This window comes from Cinclus cinclus, chromosome 1, assembly GCF_963662255.1.
Source record: "Cinclus cinclus chromosome 1, bCinCin1.1, whole genome shotgun sequence".
Taxonomy (NCBI): Eukaryota; Metazoa; Chordata; class Aves; order Passeriformes; family Cinclidae; genus Cinclus; species Cinclus cinclus.
The window spans coordinates 91,337,088-91,360,075 of NC_085046.1; the positions used below are offsets into that span (position 1 = coordinate 91,337,088).

Sequence of the window (22,988 nt, forward strand, 5' to 3'; positions counted from 1 at the left end):
AACTTTCCTGGATTAACACTAATAACTTCATCAGTACAGAAGCGTGACCCTTTAAACGTATGTTCCTTTCCAGATATTGCTTCCTAATTTTAGGGGTTTCATGTTGCTGAAAGTATCTGAGCAATCATGTGTGGATATTTTGTAGTCAGAAGTATTTGACCAAGCTCCAGGAGCAGCGTTTCACGCCCTACTTTGAGCATCGCGGGAGCCAGCTGTCGCCCTGGCTCCCTGCAACAGCACCAGAATCGTTCTGGCAGGATCACCGAAACTTCGCCTCCCTCCAACCTGGCTGAAGGCAGGCAAAATGGATCGCCGCGAAATCACCTCAGAGGCTGACAAAACGCACCAAAACCGTCTCTCCAGCGTCATCGAGGAGGAAGAAGAGCAAGATGCAGCTTACACGATCGTGACAGTTCTGGACAAAGTGGCCAACATTGTTGACAGCGTGCAGGCAAGCCAGAAAAGGATAGAGGAGAAGCATAGGGAGATGGAAAATGCCATCAAGACCATACAGATTGACATTTTAAAGCTTGCCCAGGCTCATGGCAATACAGGCTTCATGGTGAACAAGTTACTGCAGAAAACCCGCAAAGTCAGCTCCACCATGAAGGAGGTGCGGGCGCGCGTGGAGAGGCAGAGCACCAGCGTCAGGAAGGTGGAAGCAAAACAAGAGGAGATGCTGAGAAAAAACAAATTCCGGGTCGTGATCTATCAGGTAACCATGAACCTAATTTCCTGTGGTACTGTCATTTTGCCACCTCTTTGATGATTTCTGGTAGGTGCTGGTTAATGAAGCAAAAGGTGTGGTCTGTCCAACATAGGAGTTATTTTATGCTTTCTTTAACACTGATCTCTGCTCCCAATGCCTTTCAGCATGAACATACTGGCAGCAGCACACAGGGTCTATTATTAGTGTGGGTAGGTTTCTGAGCCAGTCGTCTAAGATTAACTGCAGATCAGCAAGGACTATTTGCTGCCTGTCTGAAAGGTAATATGAGGCAGCCCCTGTAAATCTTGTCATACAAACCATGCCTGACATTCATTTCTGTTATTTTTCTTCACCGTATTAGGTAGAAATGCAAATAGCAAAAGTGTTTTCAGGCTCCCTGAAATGCAGATTTTCTTCTAACACTAATTTCAAAACATGACTTATTTAACTTGCAGCATTGCCCAGGCTTTTATACTGCTGAAAAACTGGGACTTTATTCATAGTCTCAGTGTATAGCAGTATATGTACAAACTAAAGCTCAGATCCACAAACACTTCATGACAACAGATACTCCCTTGCACCCTTGCATGCTCTAACTTGGAATTGGTTTAACATAGCACTGTTCTTTCAATCACAGTGGGCAAGGAAATAATACAGTTTCTTTCACTGACCTTATTCTAGGATGTTCATTGTACATTAAAATAATTGCATTTGAAGAGAAGTTTCATGAAACAGCATGGTCTCACTTGCACACATACAAGCAGTGCAGATCATTCTGGGGTCTTGTCAATGAGTGCTGTGCAGCACATTTGCCTAATGGTTTGACCCTGCCTTTGCTGAAACTTCCCAGCTTCCCAGGTCAGTAGAAAGTAAGTGTTTGATTTTTTGCAAGAAGCATAGTTGCTCCCTTTTTACCAGCAAGTTGCCAAAGCTTCTTTCAAATGAGTTGTATTCTTCATTAGACATTCTTGAAAATGCCACCCCTCATGAGCAACACAATTTACACCCTGGTTTTGCATCTGTTTGTACATAAATAACATCATTTGCAATGAATGGAGCTGTGTGTTTCAATGAGTTTTTTCACCACGATGTACAGCTGACAAATTCTTCATAACCTAGCTTTCTTAAATAGTTCATTTTCCACTACTGGGAAAAAAATAGCTGAAAAAACCCAGAAAAGGCTGAAGGTAGGGAATATTACCTCTTTAATATTATGTTAGTATCATATACAGTCAAATTGTGTCTCCAGATTTTCTGACTGAATGACTTACTATGGTTGTTCAGTAGAAAGTATAGGCCAAATCTGTCCTATTATTACCATCATTGCAAGCTGCATCATCATCATGGAATAGAAAACAGGCACTTCCACTTTTTGCTTGTAAATCATTTCCCAGCTAAAGGTAATAAATCTCAGTGACTCCCCTGGTTAATGGCATAATGCCATTTCATTGATGGGCCTTTACCATATTTACTGCAGCAGAATTAATGCTTTGAAAATATTTTTTCTTAAAACAGTATCCATTATATGATGTAAATTTTTCTGCTAGCAAGACATGAGCTGTTGTTTATTTAAAAATATAGTAAAATATTGTCAAAATAGATATACATGCAGGTATAAAGAACAGCCATTGGTGTTTTCAGTTATTTCATACAAAAGGTGGCTCCCCCAGTGTGTGCTTTCTCTAAGAATCACCTTCAGTCATAGCTTATGATCTCTCTGCTGGTATTGCTGGACTAGAATGACCTGCACCCTGTTGTCTTTCTGGCTTCCTACAGCCGTTTAGAACTGTCAGTGACAATATGAATGACTCCGTTCTTAACTTCCGTTCCTTCTGTAAGGCAGATTGAACAACCTTTTCCCACTTGCACGGAGGAGAGGCAGATGTGTGGATCCCTCTAGGATCTGCCATTTAACACTTTTCTGGAGAAGGATAACTGCAGCACTGATTGAAACCTGGAACAGTCCAGGCAGGCAAGAGTGCACTGAAACTTCAAGGCACAGGTACACTGATTAAGGTCTCTTTCACACAAGTGCAGCGATTTTCACACTGCTGATTTACACCAGGGTAGGAACACTGCTGCAGTGCCAAGACCTGAATGACTGGAGCTTGGCTAGGATGACTGGGAGTCCGTTAATAGTTGTGGAGCCAGCGTACTCCCTGTGCTGTACGTTACAAATGGATATAACCAAGTTGTTTACTCTGTGGCTGTGATCGGCGGCTCTTCTGTAGTGAGGTTTTTTTCTGATGAACTATTTGGAACATTGATGTGGGGCCAGTGACCCATGTGTTGCTGGCATGGAATCTTTACACGGGTGAGCACGTGCGGGTTTTAGTTTAAACTTTTGCTAGAACATCAGGGTATGAAGAAAAAGGAAACACCAATTAAATACTAAAGATTTTCTTTCAAGTGTATAGCTTTGATCTTATCATTGATGGAGGGAGTAGGCAGGTTGAAAAGGATCATTGGCTGAAGGAGATTGTCCCAAGAGATCTCAGCAATGATGAAAAGAGTCGGCGATATCCTCACATTAAAAAAAGACAAAGTGATCATCCTTTAGCAGAATGATTAGGGAATTGAGAGCATTCGTTTTTAGAAGGCCTTGTGGTTGAGAAAAAGATTTGGTAGCAGGCAGCTCTCCTCCCTAGGCTAGCTGCATGATTAAAAATGCCAGGTTACTTCAGACTTTCTAGTGAAGTCTTTGACCCTGGAGTGCTATGTGCCCTGAGACTATAGTAGGGAATATAAAGGATGTTGTAGGTTGTACAGGTCACTGCTCATTTCTGTTCAGGTTAGTCTGAATAACCAGCTGTAAGAGCTATCATTTCTCTAAAGTCAAAGAGCATTTAACAGTTTAAATCATTCTCACTAAATTATTCAGAAATTAAAGGGTATATATATATTTTTTTTTACCCAGAATGAACTTGTTCCATTTGCTTTTCTGCATGTTCTGCAAGTCCCTGTTTAAATGGAACTGCACAGGCACCAGAAAGTCCATGTTACTGTTATTGGGCTTTTGTCTATTATTACTTCACATAAGCACCATAAATGAATAACTACTTCCTATGAAGGGATACGTGCATTTGTTTCACTCACTGCTGTCTGACATTTAAAATTAGTGGACATGTCAAATACCAAGTAAGATTATGTCTTGACTGACCTACACAGTAGGGTTACAACAGATTTGTTTGCCCTGTGGCTTCTCCACTGCACAGAGAAGGAGAGGCTCACAGAAGCAGACTTGTATATGCCACTGGTGTTATGCATAAATAAGTTAAAATGTGTCTTCTCTTGCCCACTGACATTCTCTGGTTATAATGACTAGGATAGTAAGAATGGTGAGATCAAGATAAGGATAATAATCTGTAAACCTGAGGTGGAAGCACCTTTATGTGAAGTGGCAGTAGAAATCAGGGTGTCAGGAGATTGCCATTAATTTGGTACCATTTAGGCATAAGAATGGCAGGCTCAAAAATGGCTCTGCTCACCCAGAGCAGACTGTGGTAGGTGGCTCATAATTGATCATCTTTGTGTTTTGCAGAAACTTGGGAGGTCTTATCCTTTCTCATATTTATGTACCTGGTATCTCACCTCATAACAGATAATCTGGAAAAACAACAGGTGGCAGGGCATTGTGTTGAAATGTGAAGTGAAGCTTGCAATGGGTTTCTGAAAGTGTGTTCCTAAGGCTGTCTTTGTCAACTGTGTAGTATCTCCCTTGAAAATCTTGGTACAGAAAAGGTGTGATACTAATAAATCATGCTCAAAATTACAAGATGTCAATTCATAGAAAGAAATATAGACAAGAAACCAAATTACTTTTACAGCTGAAATAATGTTAATTTTAGTGTACCTGGTGCTAATTCCTGTACTTTTAGCTCTGAACTGAAACCATAAATGGACGTCTCTAGTCCTGGGGACAACAGGGTCTGGACAAAACTTCCTTCTAGAACTCATGGGAAGAGAAGAAACCTAAATTGTTATTAAAGTGTAGCCTGAAAACTTAATTGGAAGAAAACTGGTGTGAATTGACTGACTACCTCTGACAGCAGAACACTGGCTTCAGCAGCCCAATGACATGGGGCCTTTGTTGGAGTCTTGTGGCAGAAACCTTATAAATATTTTTTACAGCTGGGATAGGTAATTGCCTTTGCTGAGAAAACAGAATAAAATAAACCTAATGATTGTGTCAGAAAGGGTCACGAGAGCCCTTTGTTTGCATTGTCGAGCCCAGGGCTCCAGTTCAAAGTGCAGGTCTGGCCCCATGCTGTGCAGCAGCCACTCATGGAGAAGCTATCAACCAGCTAAAAAAAACCCCTGTGTTTCTAGTGACATGTTTGCAAGGAATGAGGAGAAAGAAAATGCTTTAAAAATTATAAAACAACCAGATATTGGGCTGCTTCTGTGTTCCTAAAATGAAACAGTTTGCATATTTCACAGGAGTTTGTTCATACCGGATTACAAACTGGACTCAACACCACTGGATCTGGTGCCTTCAGACCCGTTCCTTTGGGATGATCCTCACAAAGGGACAGGCTGTCCTCTTCTCAGAGCTGCCATTGATTTTTCTCCACCTATTAGCACTGAGTTGTGGAAACAGCTGATCTTAGTTTACATTTGCACTGGATGCAGCTGTACAAGGCTTCCCTTGGGGTTGCCCTGCAAGTCAGCAGAGGAGAGAAGTTACAACATGAGCCTCCAGTGTCGTGCCTCTTGTCTGTGGTCCTAGAGGCTGCTTGGAATTGTCACCAGGAGCTGTGGCTGGCTGCTGTGGGCACATGTGTATCTTAGAACAGAATCATAGAATCACTTAGATTGGAAAATTCCTTTTGAGATCATCAAATCCAGCTGTTCAGCATAACCCTTCATTCATGAGGCATAGATTTGGGAATGGACTTGACTGGGGACATGCAGTTGGAATTCATATCCTCAACACTACTGAAGATAGAAGAACCTTGCAATTATTCCCTTAGTACAGGAAAAAAGTTGATCAAAACAGCACAGGAACTGAGATGAGGAATATGTGAAGTCACAAAAAGGAGGTTTAGACATCAGTAACAGAGATGTTTGTATATTTGGCTTGTATGTTCTTTTCAAGTAAGCAGAGAGAAGTGTGTGGAACCTGATTCTCCTAACCTGTTGTTGACATCTACTTAGGGATACAGTTCCTACTTTCTGAGAATCTGCTCTCCCCATGTAGTTAAAACATTGTCCAGAAATGAGCTCATATGGAGACACATTTGCTTGGGCAGATAAGTTCAGCAGCTCCTGAAAATTGACTTTCACCTGTACTTGAGAACTCTTCCCTGGCCTAGCTGACTTTTAGGAGCCATCACCATGTGAGGAATGAATGAAAGAATCAAAACATTACTAAATATATATTTTGTCTTATCACCTCTTGTGATGCTTTTTCCCCTTCACTTACAGGGGGCTTCCAGAAAACTTGGAAATGAGGAATTTCACCAGTTTTATTGCAAGCAAACTGACCTGCAGAGCTATTCCTTGGTCTAGTTCCATAAAGCAGTAGCAGAGCAGAGAAAGTGTGAAGCTTTTGTTTTCCCCTGAAGCTGCAGTCGTCCTTTTTATGCAGCATGTGGTAGCCTGGAGCCAAGGGCTTCTCCACTGATGTGGTGTAGCTGGGAACTGGTTGCTCATTGAACTGCTGCAAGCCACAGACAACGATAATGGGAGAATGAGATGAGTTCCTCTGTAGTCACTGTATGCTGGTGGTGGAATTAATGAATTTCTGTCAGAATTTAAATAAAAGGGATGTGTATTAGGTTTCACAAAAGAGAAATGAGGGGAGTTGACTGTTCTGACCAGGCCAGATTTCCACTGTGTAAAAATAATTCTAAATGCAGCAACAGCCATAAAGTGTTATATGCTGAAGTGTTTACCTGATAAAATTTCTTAGGTGGCCTTTTGAAATAATCCCGTTTCCCTCTCATCTGAGCACTTTTTTGGCCTGCTGTCAGAGATTCTGAAATGACATATTTGCAGAAGAAATGAGGGGATAACTTGAGATTTATAAAGCTTCACTCTTAACTGTTAGAATATGAGTAAAACTACTGAATGATTTGTAACTGGTTATTCATCAGTGGGTTCATGTTGATTTAGAGCACAATTTCAAGGAGGTGTTTTACTGATTTACTTTGGCTACCTGAATAACAAATCATTCATCCAACATGAAAATTTCTAAGATTTGTTTAAAACATTGTGGAAATGCAGTTTGCTGCCCATCATTTGCATCACCAGTTGTCATAGACACAGCAGCAATGCCAGAGCCGGCTCAGGGTAGCCTTTGACCACTTTTCTGCTTTGTGCTCTGCTTCAAAACTGTGATCACCAGTCAGTCCCATCTGTGCTTATGTTAATCATCACCTGCACTTTCCATGTCACACACCCCAAGGATGAAAGATCATTTGCTGTGACCTTTTCCCTGTGCAGCACAATGACTCCAAGTTATGGAGTTTCATCAGTCTTTCCTCCCTACTTATGCTGCGAGCAGTTTCTTTAGGACCATTTTGAGTCTTGATTTTATATATACAGTGCATAATTATATGTGTGTGTGTGTGTGTTTGTGTGTGTCTTATTTTATATATATATAAATGAATTATTTAGTCATTCTGATTTTCTGAGGATTTTTTATTTTAAAAACCTTTGTTTTGCTAAAGTGCTGATTGAAATTAGGTAATAGCTTAGAGCTGATAACTGTTGCCTTTATTAAAGCTATTTAGAGTTACATTTTCAAGCTATTTGAAAAGAGAACACAAAACCAGTTTATAGCATTTCTAGCAAATATTTACATGTGTATTACTTTTTTTCTCTCTGCCAATTTTGGAAGCCCAGACTGAGTTTTGAAATACAAAGCTTTGAATACATATACCAAAACCAGGAAAGGACAAGGGATATAAGCTCTTGAATTGGCTACATTCATTAAAATGCCTTCATGTTCCATTATTTTTCCTTTTCAGATGACATTTTTCACTAACATTATCATTAAAAATGTTCATGTACTTAAATAAAGCCTAAGTATCGTTTTACAGTGACATTATATCACTGCTTCACTTAGCAAATCAAGTGAACTTTAAAGGAAAAACCCACATTTTCTTAAGGAAAATAAAAGTACTGCTGCTATTAATTATTGATCCCATCTGTGCTCCCAACGAGTGGAAATTTAGCTAATAAGTTTTTGATGGAGTCTTTTCAACAACCCTTTTTTCTTTTCTCAGCCTCACAGTCCTTGCCGAAGGCATGACATTCTTCTAGCAGCCCCCTTTGGCTCCCTAGTGCAGCAGTAAGTGAAGGCTGCTTTTAGAGCCAACCTGATCTTTGCCAGGACAAAACAGCTGTAAAATACCTGAGCCATTGCTGAACAATTTGCTCTGCCATTTCCCCCTTTCTCTTCCCAGAGGACAGCCTGACTGTGCAGGCAGGGCTATCAAGCAGGCACAATCTGGAACAGCCTCTTTTCCCCTGTGCATTTCTATTATCGGAGCATTGCCACCTTGAGAGTCTCATAGGGTTGATCAGAGGCATTGCCACATTTAAGATAATTTACCTACTGGTTTTAAGGTTTCGGTGAGGTGGAAAAGTCAGCACGTTTCCCTTTGCGTGGTTGAGGAGCAGGTGCCTTAGCCCTCCCTCATAAATGTTTTATTATAGCCTATGGGGAAAAATGCTACTGCTTTGATCCCTTCCTTGTGGTTGGAAGACACCTGCAGTGCCTGCAAACTGGCCACTGTTTCCTCCCATGGGTGCTGAGCAGCCAGAATCTTGGCAGCTGATGGAAAGTTTGAAGAGCAAAGGCGTGGTTTGAAAGACACAGTCTATGTCCCCTTGAAAATGTTCTAATTGTGAATGAAATTGAAATGAGAGCAGGGGGTGAAAATGCCAGTGGTGGAGTCAGACTTTGTTAGATTTTAATATTCTCTGCCCCTGGAGCCATCTGTTCAAATCAATGCCATGCTGACCTTCTTCATCAAAGCCAAGGGTTACTTATATGTTTACTTTGCATTCAGCCAGGCCCTTAAGAACTCAAACCTCTTTGGCTAGGCATATTCGAGAGGTTATTAAAAAAATAGGAAAAAGCAAAGTTCAGGTTTAAGATACTTTCTTAGAAAACTTGCCATGCCAGGGGCTTCAACAGCCACACCTGAATTGCGCAATTGTTCTGTTATGGTGTTATACCTTTAAGTTTTGTCTGTTAAAGTTTTTTCCTTAAGCAGTGAATCTAACTACCCTGCAGCTACAACTGCAAAGGTCTCCAGGATCTTCCCTTACCATTCAACCAGTGCTTTGAATCCCTCCTTTGCTACCACAAAACCTGAAGTCTTTCTCCTTTCAGGCTTCATGCATTTATGTCTCCTTCCAGACACATGCATTTCTCCGAAACATTTCCAGCCTTAACACGTCATCTAATCTGACTCCTTTCTTCCCTCTCTCCTCCTACACCCATCCATAACTCACAACCTCTCTTCTCAGCACCTTTGTCCCCTGACAGCATTCAGATCTACAAGCAAGGTACCTAACTCAACGTGCTTGTTCAGAACAGATGTCAGCTTGGGGGGACACAGAGAATGACTCAAAACATAGCCAGCTTCACAGAGGAGCACTTATTTCATTGTGTCAGGACTCAGCTCCATTCTCAATTTGGTGGAAAATACCTGAATGTTTCTGTGTTAGTGGAAGGGCCATGTAAGGGTGAGAAGGTGGGAGATGCATAATATGATGATGTGTGTTACACTTTTTGTATAAATCAAAGACAGCTTCCAAATCAAACACATGACAGATTTACCAACTTGTTTTTGGAAGAGGACAAAATATTGTTCTGTTTGAAAGGTCTAAGTCTGTTTCCAGTGTGTTGAGTGGTGGATAACTTTTCAGGAGATTATGGCAAATAAGTGATTATGGCCAACAAACACACCAGGACCAGTGTGAGAACCCTCTGCAGGTGCTCCTTCTAGGAGGAGTGATGAAAGGGAAAGGGAATGCTCAGCTTCCACAGATTTGTTTTCTGATTCTGGCCTGTCCGTATCTTTGGTGTTTGCCAGTAGATGAGGCACGCAGAGTACATGTCCTAGGTATTAACTGATAGACAGCCCCTATGATTGCATGCCTCTTTCCTCAAGAAATCATGTTAAAAATAGTTGATTGCTTGTTATATTTTACTGTGAAATAATCTGCTGTCCTCTTCTTAGATCCTCCCTTACCTCCCACAAGTGGTGGTGGTGAGTACAAATTCTTCCTAGCAAAATGCTTAAGCAGATTTTTCACAAAAAATCTGCAGCATCTATGGCTCAACTCCCTTCTCCTTCTCCCCAAAGACTGGACTGCCCAGTCCTGCAATTCCCAGTCCTATCTACTTCATAAACAAGGAGAAAACTCTCACACAATTTAGGGCTTTGTTCTGTGCTGCTGAAACCAGTAGGTGTTTGGTTGTGTTTGGTCTTTTGGTTTTAGTGAGCTTATAAAGGAGCTGGTAGATTTATGCTTTGACTCTGTTTCCCACCTGGTACTAAAGCTTCTTGTTCCTGCCTTAGGAAGGATGAGCTACTCTCTTCTTCCTGCCCCACAGGCATCTAGTGATAAGAAGAAATGAGTTTGGAGCAGGAGAGAGAGAAACTAAGCAGATGAAAAAGCTCACCTACTGAGCCTAAATCACTGAATTTTTATGCCAAAACCTTCCTAACATGCTAGACAGGCTCACTAATACTTTCCACTTCAGTAACATCCAGAAATCTTGAGAGGAGATAGAAACTCACATTAATGTTTTGCCTTGCTACATTTGATTCTGCAAGATGTGTGCAGAGACCAAGGAAAAGAAGAAAATCAAAGATTTGGCAAAGTTTGTGCTGAGACTCTGTAGGAGAGTAAAAATGTTCCTCAGGATCTGCAGCTCTAGTTTCTATGTCTCATCTACAAGATCTTTATCTCACATGTTCTTGTTCATAACTTTTGATTCTAACATGTATGTAGAAAAGCTAACAGTCTGTAGCTAACAGACTAAAGGTAAATAAAATAAAAATCTGGCATATGACAAAAAGTACAGGCAAATTCTTCTTCTAAAGGAAGACAACTTAAATATTGCAGAGAAAATAGTGTATCTGTCTTCCCTTTTAAAAAGTAATCTTCATATGAAAGGCATATTCCCTTTTCATATTGTATTCATCTCTGTATGTACTGAAATTTCAGAATATTCATTTTGGAAATATTTTTGTTACCATTTCAGCTGAAGGAGTCGGGTATAATTTAAAAACGTTGAGGAATTACTATCCAGCTGTGTTTTAGTTAATTTTCAGGGAAAAAAATAGATTATGTTTATATGTAGAAGTCTTTATGTAATTAATGTTAATTTGCACATGTTAATGAAGATTATTAGCAGAGCATTGTAGTTTTGTTCCTGCTGATTTTGACAGATCAGTTGAACAACATTCTGCTGTAATCAATGTAACATAATTTGTCACTATATTCTCTAAGCATTAACAACTATTTTACTAGAGGGTTTTTATTGAAGCCAAGGCATGATGAGAGACTCTTAAGTGTGCTTTATCTGTCAAATAGCTCAATGTATGCTATTTTATGTACTGCTAGCACTCAGTAAAATAACATGACTCACTACTAATGAGTCACTGTGAAAAAATAACAGACATCTTTTTGGCTGGAAAGAAGTTCACAGCAAAATATTCAGTTAGCCTTACTTGCTATTCATGGGTTCATAGCTCCAATATCTCTTCTATTGCCTACATTAGGATGATAACGCTAAGGGTAGAGTCCTGACACTGCCATGCCTCTGGAATCAGCTGAAGTAGTTAGTACAAATGGGAAACAGCTTAGAAAAATGTCATACAGCTGTTGTGCCTGTTTGCACCCCAAAGGGCTGCTCCTCCTGGGAGAAGAGCACAGGCACATGCATGTAAAATCTGGTAGGAAAGAAGGGGGTGGTATTGTCCATCTCATACCCCTCCTACAATGTACAGTTTTTCTACTCTGCATACATTGCACTTCTAGATAGAAGTAACTCACTGACACTGAGCCACAAATTTGTACAGTCCATGCAGATCAGGGAAACAGCTTTCTTAGGAGATTGTCTGTTCAGATAAATCCTTCATTGCCATAAACTCTTTTTCCTTTTTCTTTTTTCTCGGATGTCCTTAACCACTAGCTCTGGAAATTTTTTTGTTTACTGTGGACAGTTTTTGAAAGTATTCCATGCTTTTGAGCTTTGAGCCTCTAACAATTTTTTTTTGGAGAGGCTGCATGAATTCCTACGGCTGAGATATCTAGGATAGTCACCATTTCCAAGCAAACTGCTGATACACATTAGATGTGTCATATAAATATATAATTCTGCATGCTCAAACAGGACACCAAACTCACCACAGGAGACAGAGGTGCTTGCTCAGGAATATCATACATTTCCAGATGGAACAAATAGAGTTCACCTCAGCGATGCTGCAGGTGCTGAATGATTTGTGTGTTAACGGGTTTACCAAATAACATCTCCTTGCTTTACTGATTTGTCCCCTTGTGCAGCCAGCACATATAAGTTAATATGTTGGGGTTCATTCCCTTCTGGGCAGCAACAGCAGTGTTTGTAAGTTCCAAGCAGTCAAAAATGAACAACTGTGTTGGTAATAGTAGTAATAGTAATAGACTATAGGTAACAGTAATAATAGGTAATAGACTAAAAGTAATAGTAGTATACTGAAGATACTTTGAGGCATTTGCTTGGACAGTGTACATAGCTGACACAAGACCAAGAGCCCTTTTTGTCTACAGTGTCTGCTTTTATTGGTGAGAAATAAGAAAACCATTAGAGGCCAGGACTCATAGGACCATTGCATTACTTAATTTGAGGTAGAACGACAGTGAAAAGAAATCTTTAATCAGGCACATTCTTTAGAGAACTCAGCAAAGATTTCTTTTGCCATTTGTGTTATGCATAGATTATGATGGTACAAGCCTGCCTTATTTTGTTACAGTATTAAATTTCAGTTAGCACTAATTAACTGCAATCCAAAAAAAAAAAAAAAAAAAGCTTGAACCACCATCTTTTGGAAACACACTTCCTGGAACATAACTTTCTGCTTTCATTCACAGGAGGAAACTGAGTGTCCTTCATCTCTCTCTGTAATCAAAGAGATGACAGCAGGTGAAAATATAGAGGATGATTTCTTCCCACCTGATGATCTGTCTTCTGATGAAGAATATTATATTGAAGAAAGCAAAGCAACCAAGTTCAAGAAATCAGGCATGAGGCGCATTGATGACATCAAAAAGGCATTTTCGAGGGAAAATATCCAAAAGACAAGACAAAATTTTGGCAAGAAGGTAAACAGGCTTCAAACTAGGATAGTGACCCCTGAGAGGAGAGAGAGGATCAGGCAGTCAGGAGAGAGACTGAGACAATCTGGGATAAGAATCAAGAAAACCATTTCACAAGCTGCCCCAACAAAGGAGACATTCAAGATCTATAAAAAAAATAAAGAACGAACAGGGGCCGAAGGTCAGGAGGGGATCCAGGAAGCCAGTGTACACATCGCCTCTGAGCTCCCAGCAGCAGAGCCCTTCACTGAAGAAATCTCTTACACAGAAGTGATCACTAAGGTAAAGAAAGACAAGAATAGTGCAACAAAAGGTGCTTCCCAGTCAACTGAAATAGGGGTGACTATCCCAGAAGTCATCCTTAAGCAGGAAAGAAAAGAAGGAGGAGGAGGTGATGATGATGTCCCTTTGCTAGACTTAAAGCAATCAGTATAAGGAGTCGATGAGCACACACACCATACTGTCCTCACTGAGCAAGAGAGAGCACAGTATGTACTCACTCAGCGTTAGAAAAATGTGTGAATTTGTGTTGTATGACAAACCATGTTGGTGTTGTTCTGCCATCCACACAGATGTCTGTAGTGTTGTCTTCCTGACAAAAGTCAAGCCATGCAAACTGAAGGAAGGGGCTCCCCCTCTGTCTCAGCATGTGCCGATAGCCATCGGTAACCCAAATGGAACTCGCAGTGTCAAGGGAGATGGGAATCTGCTGCATTTCCAAGATTGATTTAGCAGTCACTTTGCAGCCTAATCACTCTCATCGTTTCATGTACAGCAGTACAAAATTTATTTCCATTATCTTATACCAACTCATCTAATCAGAAAACAATAACAAAGCTATTACTTCATATTAGAAAAAGGAAGAACTATGGCAAATCTAATTTAGCTGTACAAATATTATCACTTAAGGGCCCTCACAGAAAAAGCAGGAAGAGCATACTCCTGCTTTACCCATGGTATGAAAAAATGTGGCAGGACTTACCAGGTTTTGAGTAAATTGTGTTTTTTCTTAGTGGTCAAGAGAAATTCCTGAAATGACTACAGGTTATTTCCAGACTTCTGGAATAGGAAGGTTCATTGTAAGTAAGCAACGAGTTCTGAGCATTTATGGAGTAAGAATAAAAAAGAAGACACATTAAATATGGATTAGCAGGAGGAAAAGGGAAGGAGGCATCATATCCATATTTTAGAAAGATGAGATTGTGAGAAAGGCAATTATATGAAGCAGTAAAAGTGGAAGAAGATTAATGCATAGGTTCTGGATAAATTGAGAGAAAAATTAGAATATTATAACTACAGTTTCCTTGAGATATTTTAGAAAACTATTATTCTTTAGAGGATCATAGGGTTTATGAGAATAACTGACCAGACAAGGGAATTCTTTTGTTTTCCACTCTCTGTGTTTTTTCTGAGCTTCACTGCAATTAAAATCTATTCTACAAAGTCACAGATGTACAGGGCCAATCCATAACCCAATTCTTTTTTTTCCTATCATCATCATTATTGACCAGTCACAGCCTCAGGGATTATGAGACAGACACCCTTTGGATTATGGAATGCTGTTTATTTGCAACTCTCAGGAGTCAGTGCCCTGACATCAGATATGTTTGTAAACATGACTGCTATGCTGACATGGGGTGCAGGACTGTATTGCTCTCTTCATTCTTAAATGGAGTTGCCTTCAAAGCACTTATCTAAAGCAATGTTACTCATTACTATCTGTGTGAAACTTGTACAATATTGCCAAAAGTTGTATGATTGTATTTAATATCTCGGGTTAATTTTAACAGAAAAGCATAACTTGGTTATCTATATACATTGTTTGAAGACTTCCAGCTAATTGTTAATCTATCATTCAAATATAATTAGTTTGATTTCAAGTGTTCTGCCTGCCAGTTCTTTCATTTAGATTGGTGTACATTCCACTTGAAGTGAAACAGCTTTAGCAATAGTAACTAGAGAACACTGGTTGGTGAAGGCCAATGTCTTACTGTATCCGTGACATTTCAAATCAAATCAATGTTGTCAGATTGGGAGCAGCAACTCCACTGAGTGGAAGGGCAGGATAGAGCAAGAGAAGGAGATGGGGAAAGGAACACATTTCTTTTAATAGTAAATTGTTCACTCTACTATAATCATATGCATAAAGAAAGAGTGTTTTTCTTGTAGGATACACTGAAGGTTTTGTTTGGTGTTCTTCACTAGTGGTAAGAAGCCTTTCTGGAGCAAAGTCACTTTATGTTCTTCAGTTCCGTATAAAACTGTAGCTATCTTCAGTGAAATACTGTATGATTTTTCTGGTTCTTCAGTAATAAGGCCTGCATTCTGTTCTGCAAGATTTGGTATTTTCCTAAACTGATAAACGGGGTTTAGTTATTGAAATGAAAAAGTTGATGCTCAAATAAGCTACTATTTTGCATTTTTATACAGCAGAACACTATGTACTAGAACATCATAGATTTTCTTCATATAGCATTGGATTTTCTCATTTTTGACAAAGAAAAGAAGTGATGCAGTTTCCATGGAGCATAACATGTAGCAGCAGATATAACCTCTATCAAATATATATTTTTTTAATGTTTACTTCTTGCTTCAGTTGGTCAGAGAATGATTTGTTTCATAGCAAGCAGTGAGTTCTTCAGGTGTGCATAGTATTTCAATGTACATTTTTTTATTTTAAATTGCTATCACTGTTGCTGACCTGACTTTTACAAGTACCAAGACATCAAAGTTAAATTACTCCATACCCCCTCATAAAGGTAGGGGATGGGGAAAGCACTTTGGTTTGCAACCTCAATTTCTGTGGAACAGCACACATCTTTCCTGCTTGAAGTCTTCCCCATCTTTTTCATAATTTCCAAGGTCAATGATCATGAAGCTAAATCCTTCAGCCTTATCAGAAACAAAAATCTCAATGAAATTGCTTGATGTACAGCTGCACTGCAGGAGGTCTGGTGTATATCTTTTGAACAGTTGGTTTCACTTGAAAAGATAATTTCACCAGCACTACCTCAGTGTTGCTCCTAGCTCAGTGGAAAAAAGGGACCCTGTCCCTGTCTGCTCTGTTTTCCAAGACGAAAGCTGGCACTCTGTACTTTGTTGTGGGTGTGAGTGTGAATATCAAACTTCCTCATGGAAAACGAGCCCTGCAATTACTAACTGCAGAGTACAACTGACTATGCAAAGGGATTAACTACTTTCTCAGACACTTGTTATACAAAAATTAAAAGTGTTTACAAGGAGAAAAAGAAATATTAACTAAGTCCTGACTGCAAGCCCTTCTTTCCCAACATCCAACAACAATTTCTTTTGCTTTGAATTTGTGCTAGTGAAAAAAGCCAAACACATTTTCTGCCAATAGCCATCTATCTATTAAAAGAGAAGTATCAATCATCCTTCAGTTACAAGGTAGACAAGAGTGGTGGTTAACACAAAAATACTTGAACCATTTCAGGTGAAGTATAGGCTGTGTGTCATTTTTTTTTTTTAAACTAAACTGATTCAAAATGCCAAAGAAAATGCAGTTAAGAGTTTTGAGTTTGCAGGATTCAGGCACTTATGCAAATGGCTCGAGTACTAATAAACCCAAAATGGTGTTTAGATGTTTTTACTCTGAGAAAACTTTTAAAACCTTTCTTCCTGCTAATAACTGGGGGTGTAGACACCTTCCTTATAAGTGGATATAGGTTTAGGAAGTAGTTAATAGGGGCAAAAGGCACTTCTTGTGCAAAGATAAACACTTCTGTTTTTATGATTGTTTACATTACAAAGTGACTGTTCAAGAAAATGATCACAGCCATTAGCAAAACCACCCAGGAAGTTTAGAAATGCAAAATCAAAGGAACTGTCCATTAAAATATATGCAGATAAACATAAAACTTTATGCATTTAATTATCTTGTCATTACAGCTTTAATAATGCTACAGATGATAAGATTTTAAGTACAAAGTTGAATTTAAATTTCATATTATAATTCATATTATATTATGAAAAATATTGTATTAAGAAAGATAACATCTACAAAAGAACCACCATGTCAGAGCAGTTGTCACTATCATAAACACTTTTTTATGTAGTGTTTCCCTTATGAGTAAGTTAGTTGATTATATTCTCACTCACTTTATAAGAGTTGACAAATTCACACCTGCAGCTGTTTTCCCTCTGATATTTCCAGGATAAATAAATTTAATATTTTTGCTGTGAACAGAGTAAGCTGATCTACGTGCAACTAACATAATCTCTATGTATCACCTACCAATTCCCACCCCCCATGAGAAAGTAGCCACCACTTTGACAATAACAATGCAATGCTGGCGGCAGCTTAATCCTACTTGGTGGTTCTTTCCTTCATAGCTTTCTGTCCTTACTTTGAACTGCAGAGCAGTGCAACCCCTCTCAAAGTCCAATGATCAGGATTCTGCACTGTTTTCAGATACAAAGAGAAGATGTAGGTCAGGTCTGTTCTCCGAGGCTTTTTGTAGACAGGGCAGGAGTACAAATTGCCATGTTGCTTCCTTGGGTCGTTCGGTGCTGTCGTGCTAACAGCGTACACGTGGACTACAGGAAGGCTTGTGAACAGCACCTGAGAATGTTAAGATACACAGGGCTCAACAATATTAGAGAAGCAGGATAGAGCATCTGAATTCTAAATACTAGAACTAGATTCAGTGATGACCTTCAGCAAAAGCACCAGAACCTCAGCAGAGGTACACGTGAGAATACAAGTCCTTCACTCTCTACTGTGTTGACACTAACTTTAAGCCCATGTCAGCTCAGGGACAACAGCCACTGGGAAGCCATCAAGAAGGAAAGAAAAGCAGAAAAGTCAAAACCTGGAAAACCACATGCTGTGGAGGTAGATGGAAAAATGTCAGGGTAGTTCTAGGAGGCACAGCAACAAAATTTATTTTTTAATTTTTTTTTTTTTATTCCCCTCCTTTGGCCCTTTTACTGATGTTTCCCATTCCTTCCCCACCTCTTTTTTCTTGAATGGCAGGACTGGAGCTACAAAACAAGCTGCAACTAGCGACCCTCCTTGTTACCTCTGCACTGCTGATAGTGGAGCTTCTAAAATCCAAGGTGCTTATTGGGTGTTTATCCAAACTAGATTCCCTCAGGTCTTCCACCAAGATAAATTCATTGTCAGGGGATAAAACAGACACAGATCCAAGAGTAAGATGGAAACCTGCTGAACACTCCAGAGCACTTGAGTAAACTCCATGTTTGAAGGGGTCTTTTGACAAACCAAGCAACAGAAATTACAGCTGGCAAGGTTCGGTTTGGAAAAATTTTCTCTCAGTCAGACACAGAAGTGTTTTACCTATGCAGGAATTACCTCAATTCCAATTCCAGGACGGTTAGCACTGGCTTGGAAAAAGTGTACCATTGCAGACAATGACAATTTTCCCTGGACTGTGACTACAGCATCTAATCATTACTCCATAGCTAGATTTTAAATCTGCTTAATCACATCAGTGAAACGTAACTCAGTGCATGGATAACTGAGCATAAGCCCAGAACTAACACTCTTCCTCATATTAAAAAACAAACACTAGGGATTTCTAGTCAACCAAACAATGACCTCTATATCAAACCTAGCCCAAGGCTTTGGAAACTTTGATGAGGTCCCCCTTGGTCAGTCAAAAGAAGACTGACTATGGGGTGCACTATTTCATTCAAACGTAACTGTGCTGCTAGGGCCCCTGAAGCCAAGAAGCCCAGCATCTGGTCTTCTCTAGTGCTATGCATCCTAAATTCATTTTCTGACAGAAGTCTTTTTATTCACTTCTGGTAGGTAAAGAGTCTGTCCTCTCCCAGCACCATCAGTGTTGGTTACTCTCTTAAAACCCGTTGTGAAACCACTGCTGCAGGCACTCAGCATACTTCCTGGTTTTCCCGGAGTTCCTGCATTATGCCACAGCCTGCTACACTCACTCAATCCTTACCTTTGGGGCTGACTCCATCAGCCTGCTGTTCCTGCGGTCCCAGCCTGCCCCTTCAAGGAACAGGCCATGTATGTAAACCCCACCAATGTCAGCAGGAGGAGGGCCAACAACATCTTCTTTCATCATCTTGGTCACTTCACTGTATAAAACAACACTGTCCAGTTCCCACCCTTTGGCTAAATTCATGCGAGTTGTCTCTTGCCTCATGGCCGTCAAGAATCCCTAAGGGGACACACAGGAATATGACAGAGGATTTTTTTAAAAGCCTTGAATTTAAACCATTTAGAGCTTTTTTTTTTTCTTTTTTCCTATGTAAGCGACTGTATTAAAGCTCATCCCACAGAATTTCATGTCCATATAAACTAAATTCGGTAGCGTAAATCCAACGGTTTTCTATACTTTCTCAGTACCATGCATCCATTCATAATTGGTGTGCACATGTTGGTGCTAAGCCGACCCCAGGCTAGCTTATTTAACATATCAGAAGTGCCTGTAAAACTCATCTCTCATGCATTTTTTTACAATCAACCAGATGGAGAGAGGTTTATAAGGCTGCCAGATTAATGTGTTTTGAGAGATTCCAAACACAGGTAATTTCTAATTTCTCTACAACTGGCTATATTATTCATATTTTCTTATACTAACATTGCAAGAGATGCTTTTCAGTCAACAAATAAGCATTTTACACAACACAAAGGAAGTACCAGCTGGAATCATGCCACTAAATACTGAAATGCCTCTGACACTTTGCTCAGTGAAGTCTTTATATAATACAATAACATAGTGTTTTAGACAACAGCAAGTTAAACCCAGAGCACTCCAGCAGCACAGACTAAAACTAACTCACTGTTCTAGAGAGCTACAATCTCATGACACTGGTATAAGCTATCAAAAGGCAAGCCAGGCTGAAGACGCTGGTTAGCTTCCTCAATACAGCTGTCCATGGGAAAGCACAGTTCAGTACATGGGAAGTAGTACATGGGACATCTCATAGTCCTTAGAGATGGCAGGACAGACTCCTTTGCTGCTCCAGTGGTCATGCTGTAGATGTGTGTGTTATTTTGCCTAGTGGAAGCCCATTTGTGTAGAGAGCACGTGAATGGTAGAACACAAAATCAAATATGCAAGAGCAATGAAAAGGACACCTAGAAAAGAGTAAGTTTTCTGACGTATTTCAGAACAGGGAACTAAAGCATCTGGAGACAGAGGAGGGATAGAGAGCCAGATGAGGAACACACAAAGGCAGGAATCAGTGAGCCAACAGCACAACTAGGAAGAAATCAGGATGAGAATGAGGGAATTGAATGAGGGAATCAAAAAAATTTTCTGTTTTTCTTCAATATTCACAGAGCTCTGTTGAAGTTCCATTAGGGCCAAACAAATGGAAAGAAGTCAGATGTGGGAAAATCAGCAAATGGTCTACTGAACACAGGGGTCAGTCTCTGGCTGATAGGACTGGAGTGCTCCAAGCACTTGGTAGCCATGCAATACCCTTTAAGTTATGAGAATGTGACTTTCACGAACTCAGATGTTTCTGTTAACTTACACTGGCTGCTTCTCATTAATATAATACCAGAAACCCCAGGACAAGTGTTTTAAAGAGGTTTTGGGATAGCACAGATAACGGTAATTGCGTTTGAAGTAGTTGAGATCTCCAGTGTATAGCTGAGGGAGACAAGATTAAAGGCCAAGTTCTTCTATCAGAAATGCCATTAAATGAAAGCAGAATCGTTGCAGTAATTTGTGGAATTTTAATTTGTAGAAACATGCTAGAACCAATAGTTTAAAATACATGAAGTGTTCACTGCCATAAGGCCCCAGAGGGCTACTGGATCCCAGATAAACTGAAATATTAAAGAAAGAAGAGTCTGAAGAGGACAGAGACATGACTGTATTAAGGGAATCAGTTCAAAGGCACCATGGAAACACTGGAATAAAAGTGAGCTCCAAGCTGTGAGTTGTCTTTAGGGGTAAGGTTTAGATAGCAGATTATTCCAACAGAGATGGCAGGACCTAGATACTTTCTGCGGTGCTTCATGCTTATCTGCTCATTTGAATGAATCCTAGACAGAGTTTGAGGACTGCAGCTGTGAGCTGGAGGCCCAGCTGGGTGTCCCAGAGTGGGGAATGGCACAACAAAGAGCAAGGCAGACTCAGATGGCTTGAGGTGCCACTGTACAGTTGAGGCTTTGGCTCATCCCAAAATCCTCTGTCAGGGACATAATGAACCACTTGATATAACATTTGTTTCAATTTCTGGTAATCCTTGGGTTTTTTGCTTTGTTTTTTTTTTTTTGTTTTGTTTTGTTTGTTTCGGTTGTTTCTGTTGGGTTTTTTGTTTGTTTGTGTTTTTTTTGTTTGTTTGTTTTGTTTTTGTTTTTTTGTTTTTGTTTCGTTGGGTTTTTTTGTGGTTTTTGTTGATTGATTGGTCAGGGTTCTGGTATTTTTCTTGTATCTGTGTGTTTGCTTTTTCCTGAATTTATCCCTGTCCAGCTCACTGAAGACTGCTAAAGCTTTGCCCTTTTGCTTTTCAACAACTCATGCAAAGTAATTCTGAACCTTCTAGTGAGGGAAAATCAGGCATGCATGGAAGCTATGACAAAAAACATGAAAATCAGTTAAGTCTATTGCTCTCAGAATTATATTCTTTCCTCTACCTTACTTCGGAGGTTCCTTGTTTGTCACTTTACAAATACTGTGCAGATTATGGCAGGTTTGCTAGAACTGAGTGGACACTGAGGAATGGAGGCATTGTATTTCATATTCTGATTAGTATTCAAATTACTTTGACATCTGAGGGTCGTGGAAGTAGGTTGAGGGTTCATTATGCTGAGTACTACACAACCAGAAAGACAGTTTTTCCCCACAGTGCTTAAAATCTATATATAGGACAAATGACAGGAACTGGATACAGTGTCAGTCACTAAATGGAAATTGGGCACTAGACATTAGAAATGTGTAATGTCATGTTTTTGATTAAAAAATCCAGTAACATCAGATTAACTTCCAGGAGGGAAGAAAATTAATGGCATTTCTTGTTTTGTTTACCCCAGTTATCTTGGCCCAATGCAGACACCCATGAGGAATCAGGTTTCTTTCATGTAGAAGTGTGAGCCAGCCCTCATTTGTATCACTAAAAATAAAGATTAACTTCTGTGAAATGACTGAATTTATCCTAGTGTATAAGCAGTCCAAGAGAAGGCAGATTCTGGGCCTATATTATTTTTTATTGCCAGAATGCCTCATTTTCCCCATGCTATAAATCTACCTTATTGCCTTGTGTTATCCATGGCATTTATCCATTGACTGTGAAGCAAGCAGTGAGATATATGCAAGCAGGCAAATTACTTAGGAGCTGCATTTCATCTCACAAATGAAACGATTTTTCTGACAACTTCTCAGGTACTACAAACAAGTCATTAGAACTGCAGCACTAACACCTCATCACATCAGCTTGAGAAGACAAAAATCAATTTTCTTAACACATTAAATACTGGTTTTAAACACAGCAGTATGATTATTAACAAAATAATAGTTAATTAAATAGAAAATTAGTCTTTTCTCAGGTGAATTGCTTTTAGAATGAGCCACTCCTACAGCCTAGGTTACAGAAAATGGTGACTATAACAGTAACCATCTGATTCTTAAGCTTGTAATTGTCAGCACAAATAAATTTTTTAATCTCTGCACACAATGTATTTAGGGACTTTAAGAACTAGGGGTTATGAAGTGTGTAATTTTTGTATTTCTAGAGGCTTTCTCATTTACTATGGTCTATTAAATCACAATTTGTTTGGGGACATTTTACACTGATTATTTGGCAGCTCTTTTCAGAAATCCAGCTATTTTGTTCCAAAAAAATGTAGGATGCCCAGTTTGGGCTGGCAATATTTCAGAACCGATACAACCCCAGAGCACAAAAAAGCCAGCTGAAACGTCCAGAACAAAATCTCCATCAGCTCTTGCTCAACTATAGTGCAAAAGCAAACACCAACAAAGCCAAAAGC

The 22,988-nt window shown here is 39.6% G+C and overlaps 2 protein-coding genes across 2 annotated transcripts in view; one reads left to right on the forward strand and one right to left on the reverse strand.

Annotated features, from left to right (window-relative positions):
• The first annotated feature begins 304 nt into the window (after positions 1–304).
• On the forward strand, positions 305–13,471 carry CAVIN4 (caveolae associated protein 4). Its single transcript, XM_062500431.1, has 2 exons — positions 305–715; positions 12,812–13,471. The coding sequence occupies exons 1-2, from the start codon at positions 305–307 to the stop codon at positions 13,469–13,471; spliced, it is 1,071 nt and encodes a 356-aa protein (XP_062356415.1).
• Positions 13,472–16,962: 3,491 nt separating this feature from the next.
• The window catches only part of LOC134048588 (dynein axonemal heavy chain 5-like), a 147,611-nt gene continuing 141,585 nt past the window's right edge, over positions 16,963–22,988 (reverse strand). The window contains exons 75-76 of the mRNA XM_062500444.1: positions 18,982–19,203; positions 16,963–17,618 (exon numbers count right to left, since the gene is read on the reverse strand). Coding sequence (XP_062356428.1) covers positions 17,400–17,618; positions 18,982–19,203 — 441 coding nt within the window. The 3' untranslated portion in view covers positions 16,963–17,399. The remainder of the gene's footprint in view (positions 17,619–18,981; positions 19,204–22,988) is intronic.

Coding starts and splice junctions, on each gene's coding strand:
- CAVIN4 (XM_062500431.1), top strand. CDS start 305: ATGGATCGCCGCGAAATCACCTCAGAGGCTGACAAAACGCACCAAAAC. Junction 716..12,811: donor TCCGGGTCGTGATCTATCAG/GTAACCATGAAC, acceptor TTTCATTCACAG/GAGGAAACTGAGTGTCCTTC.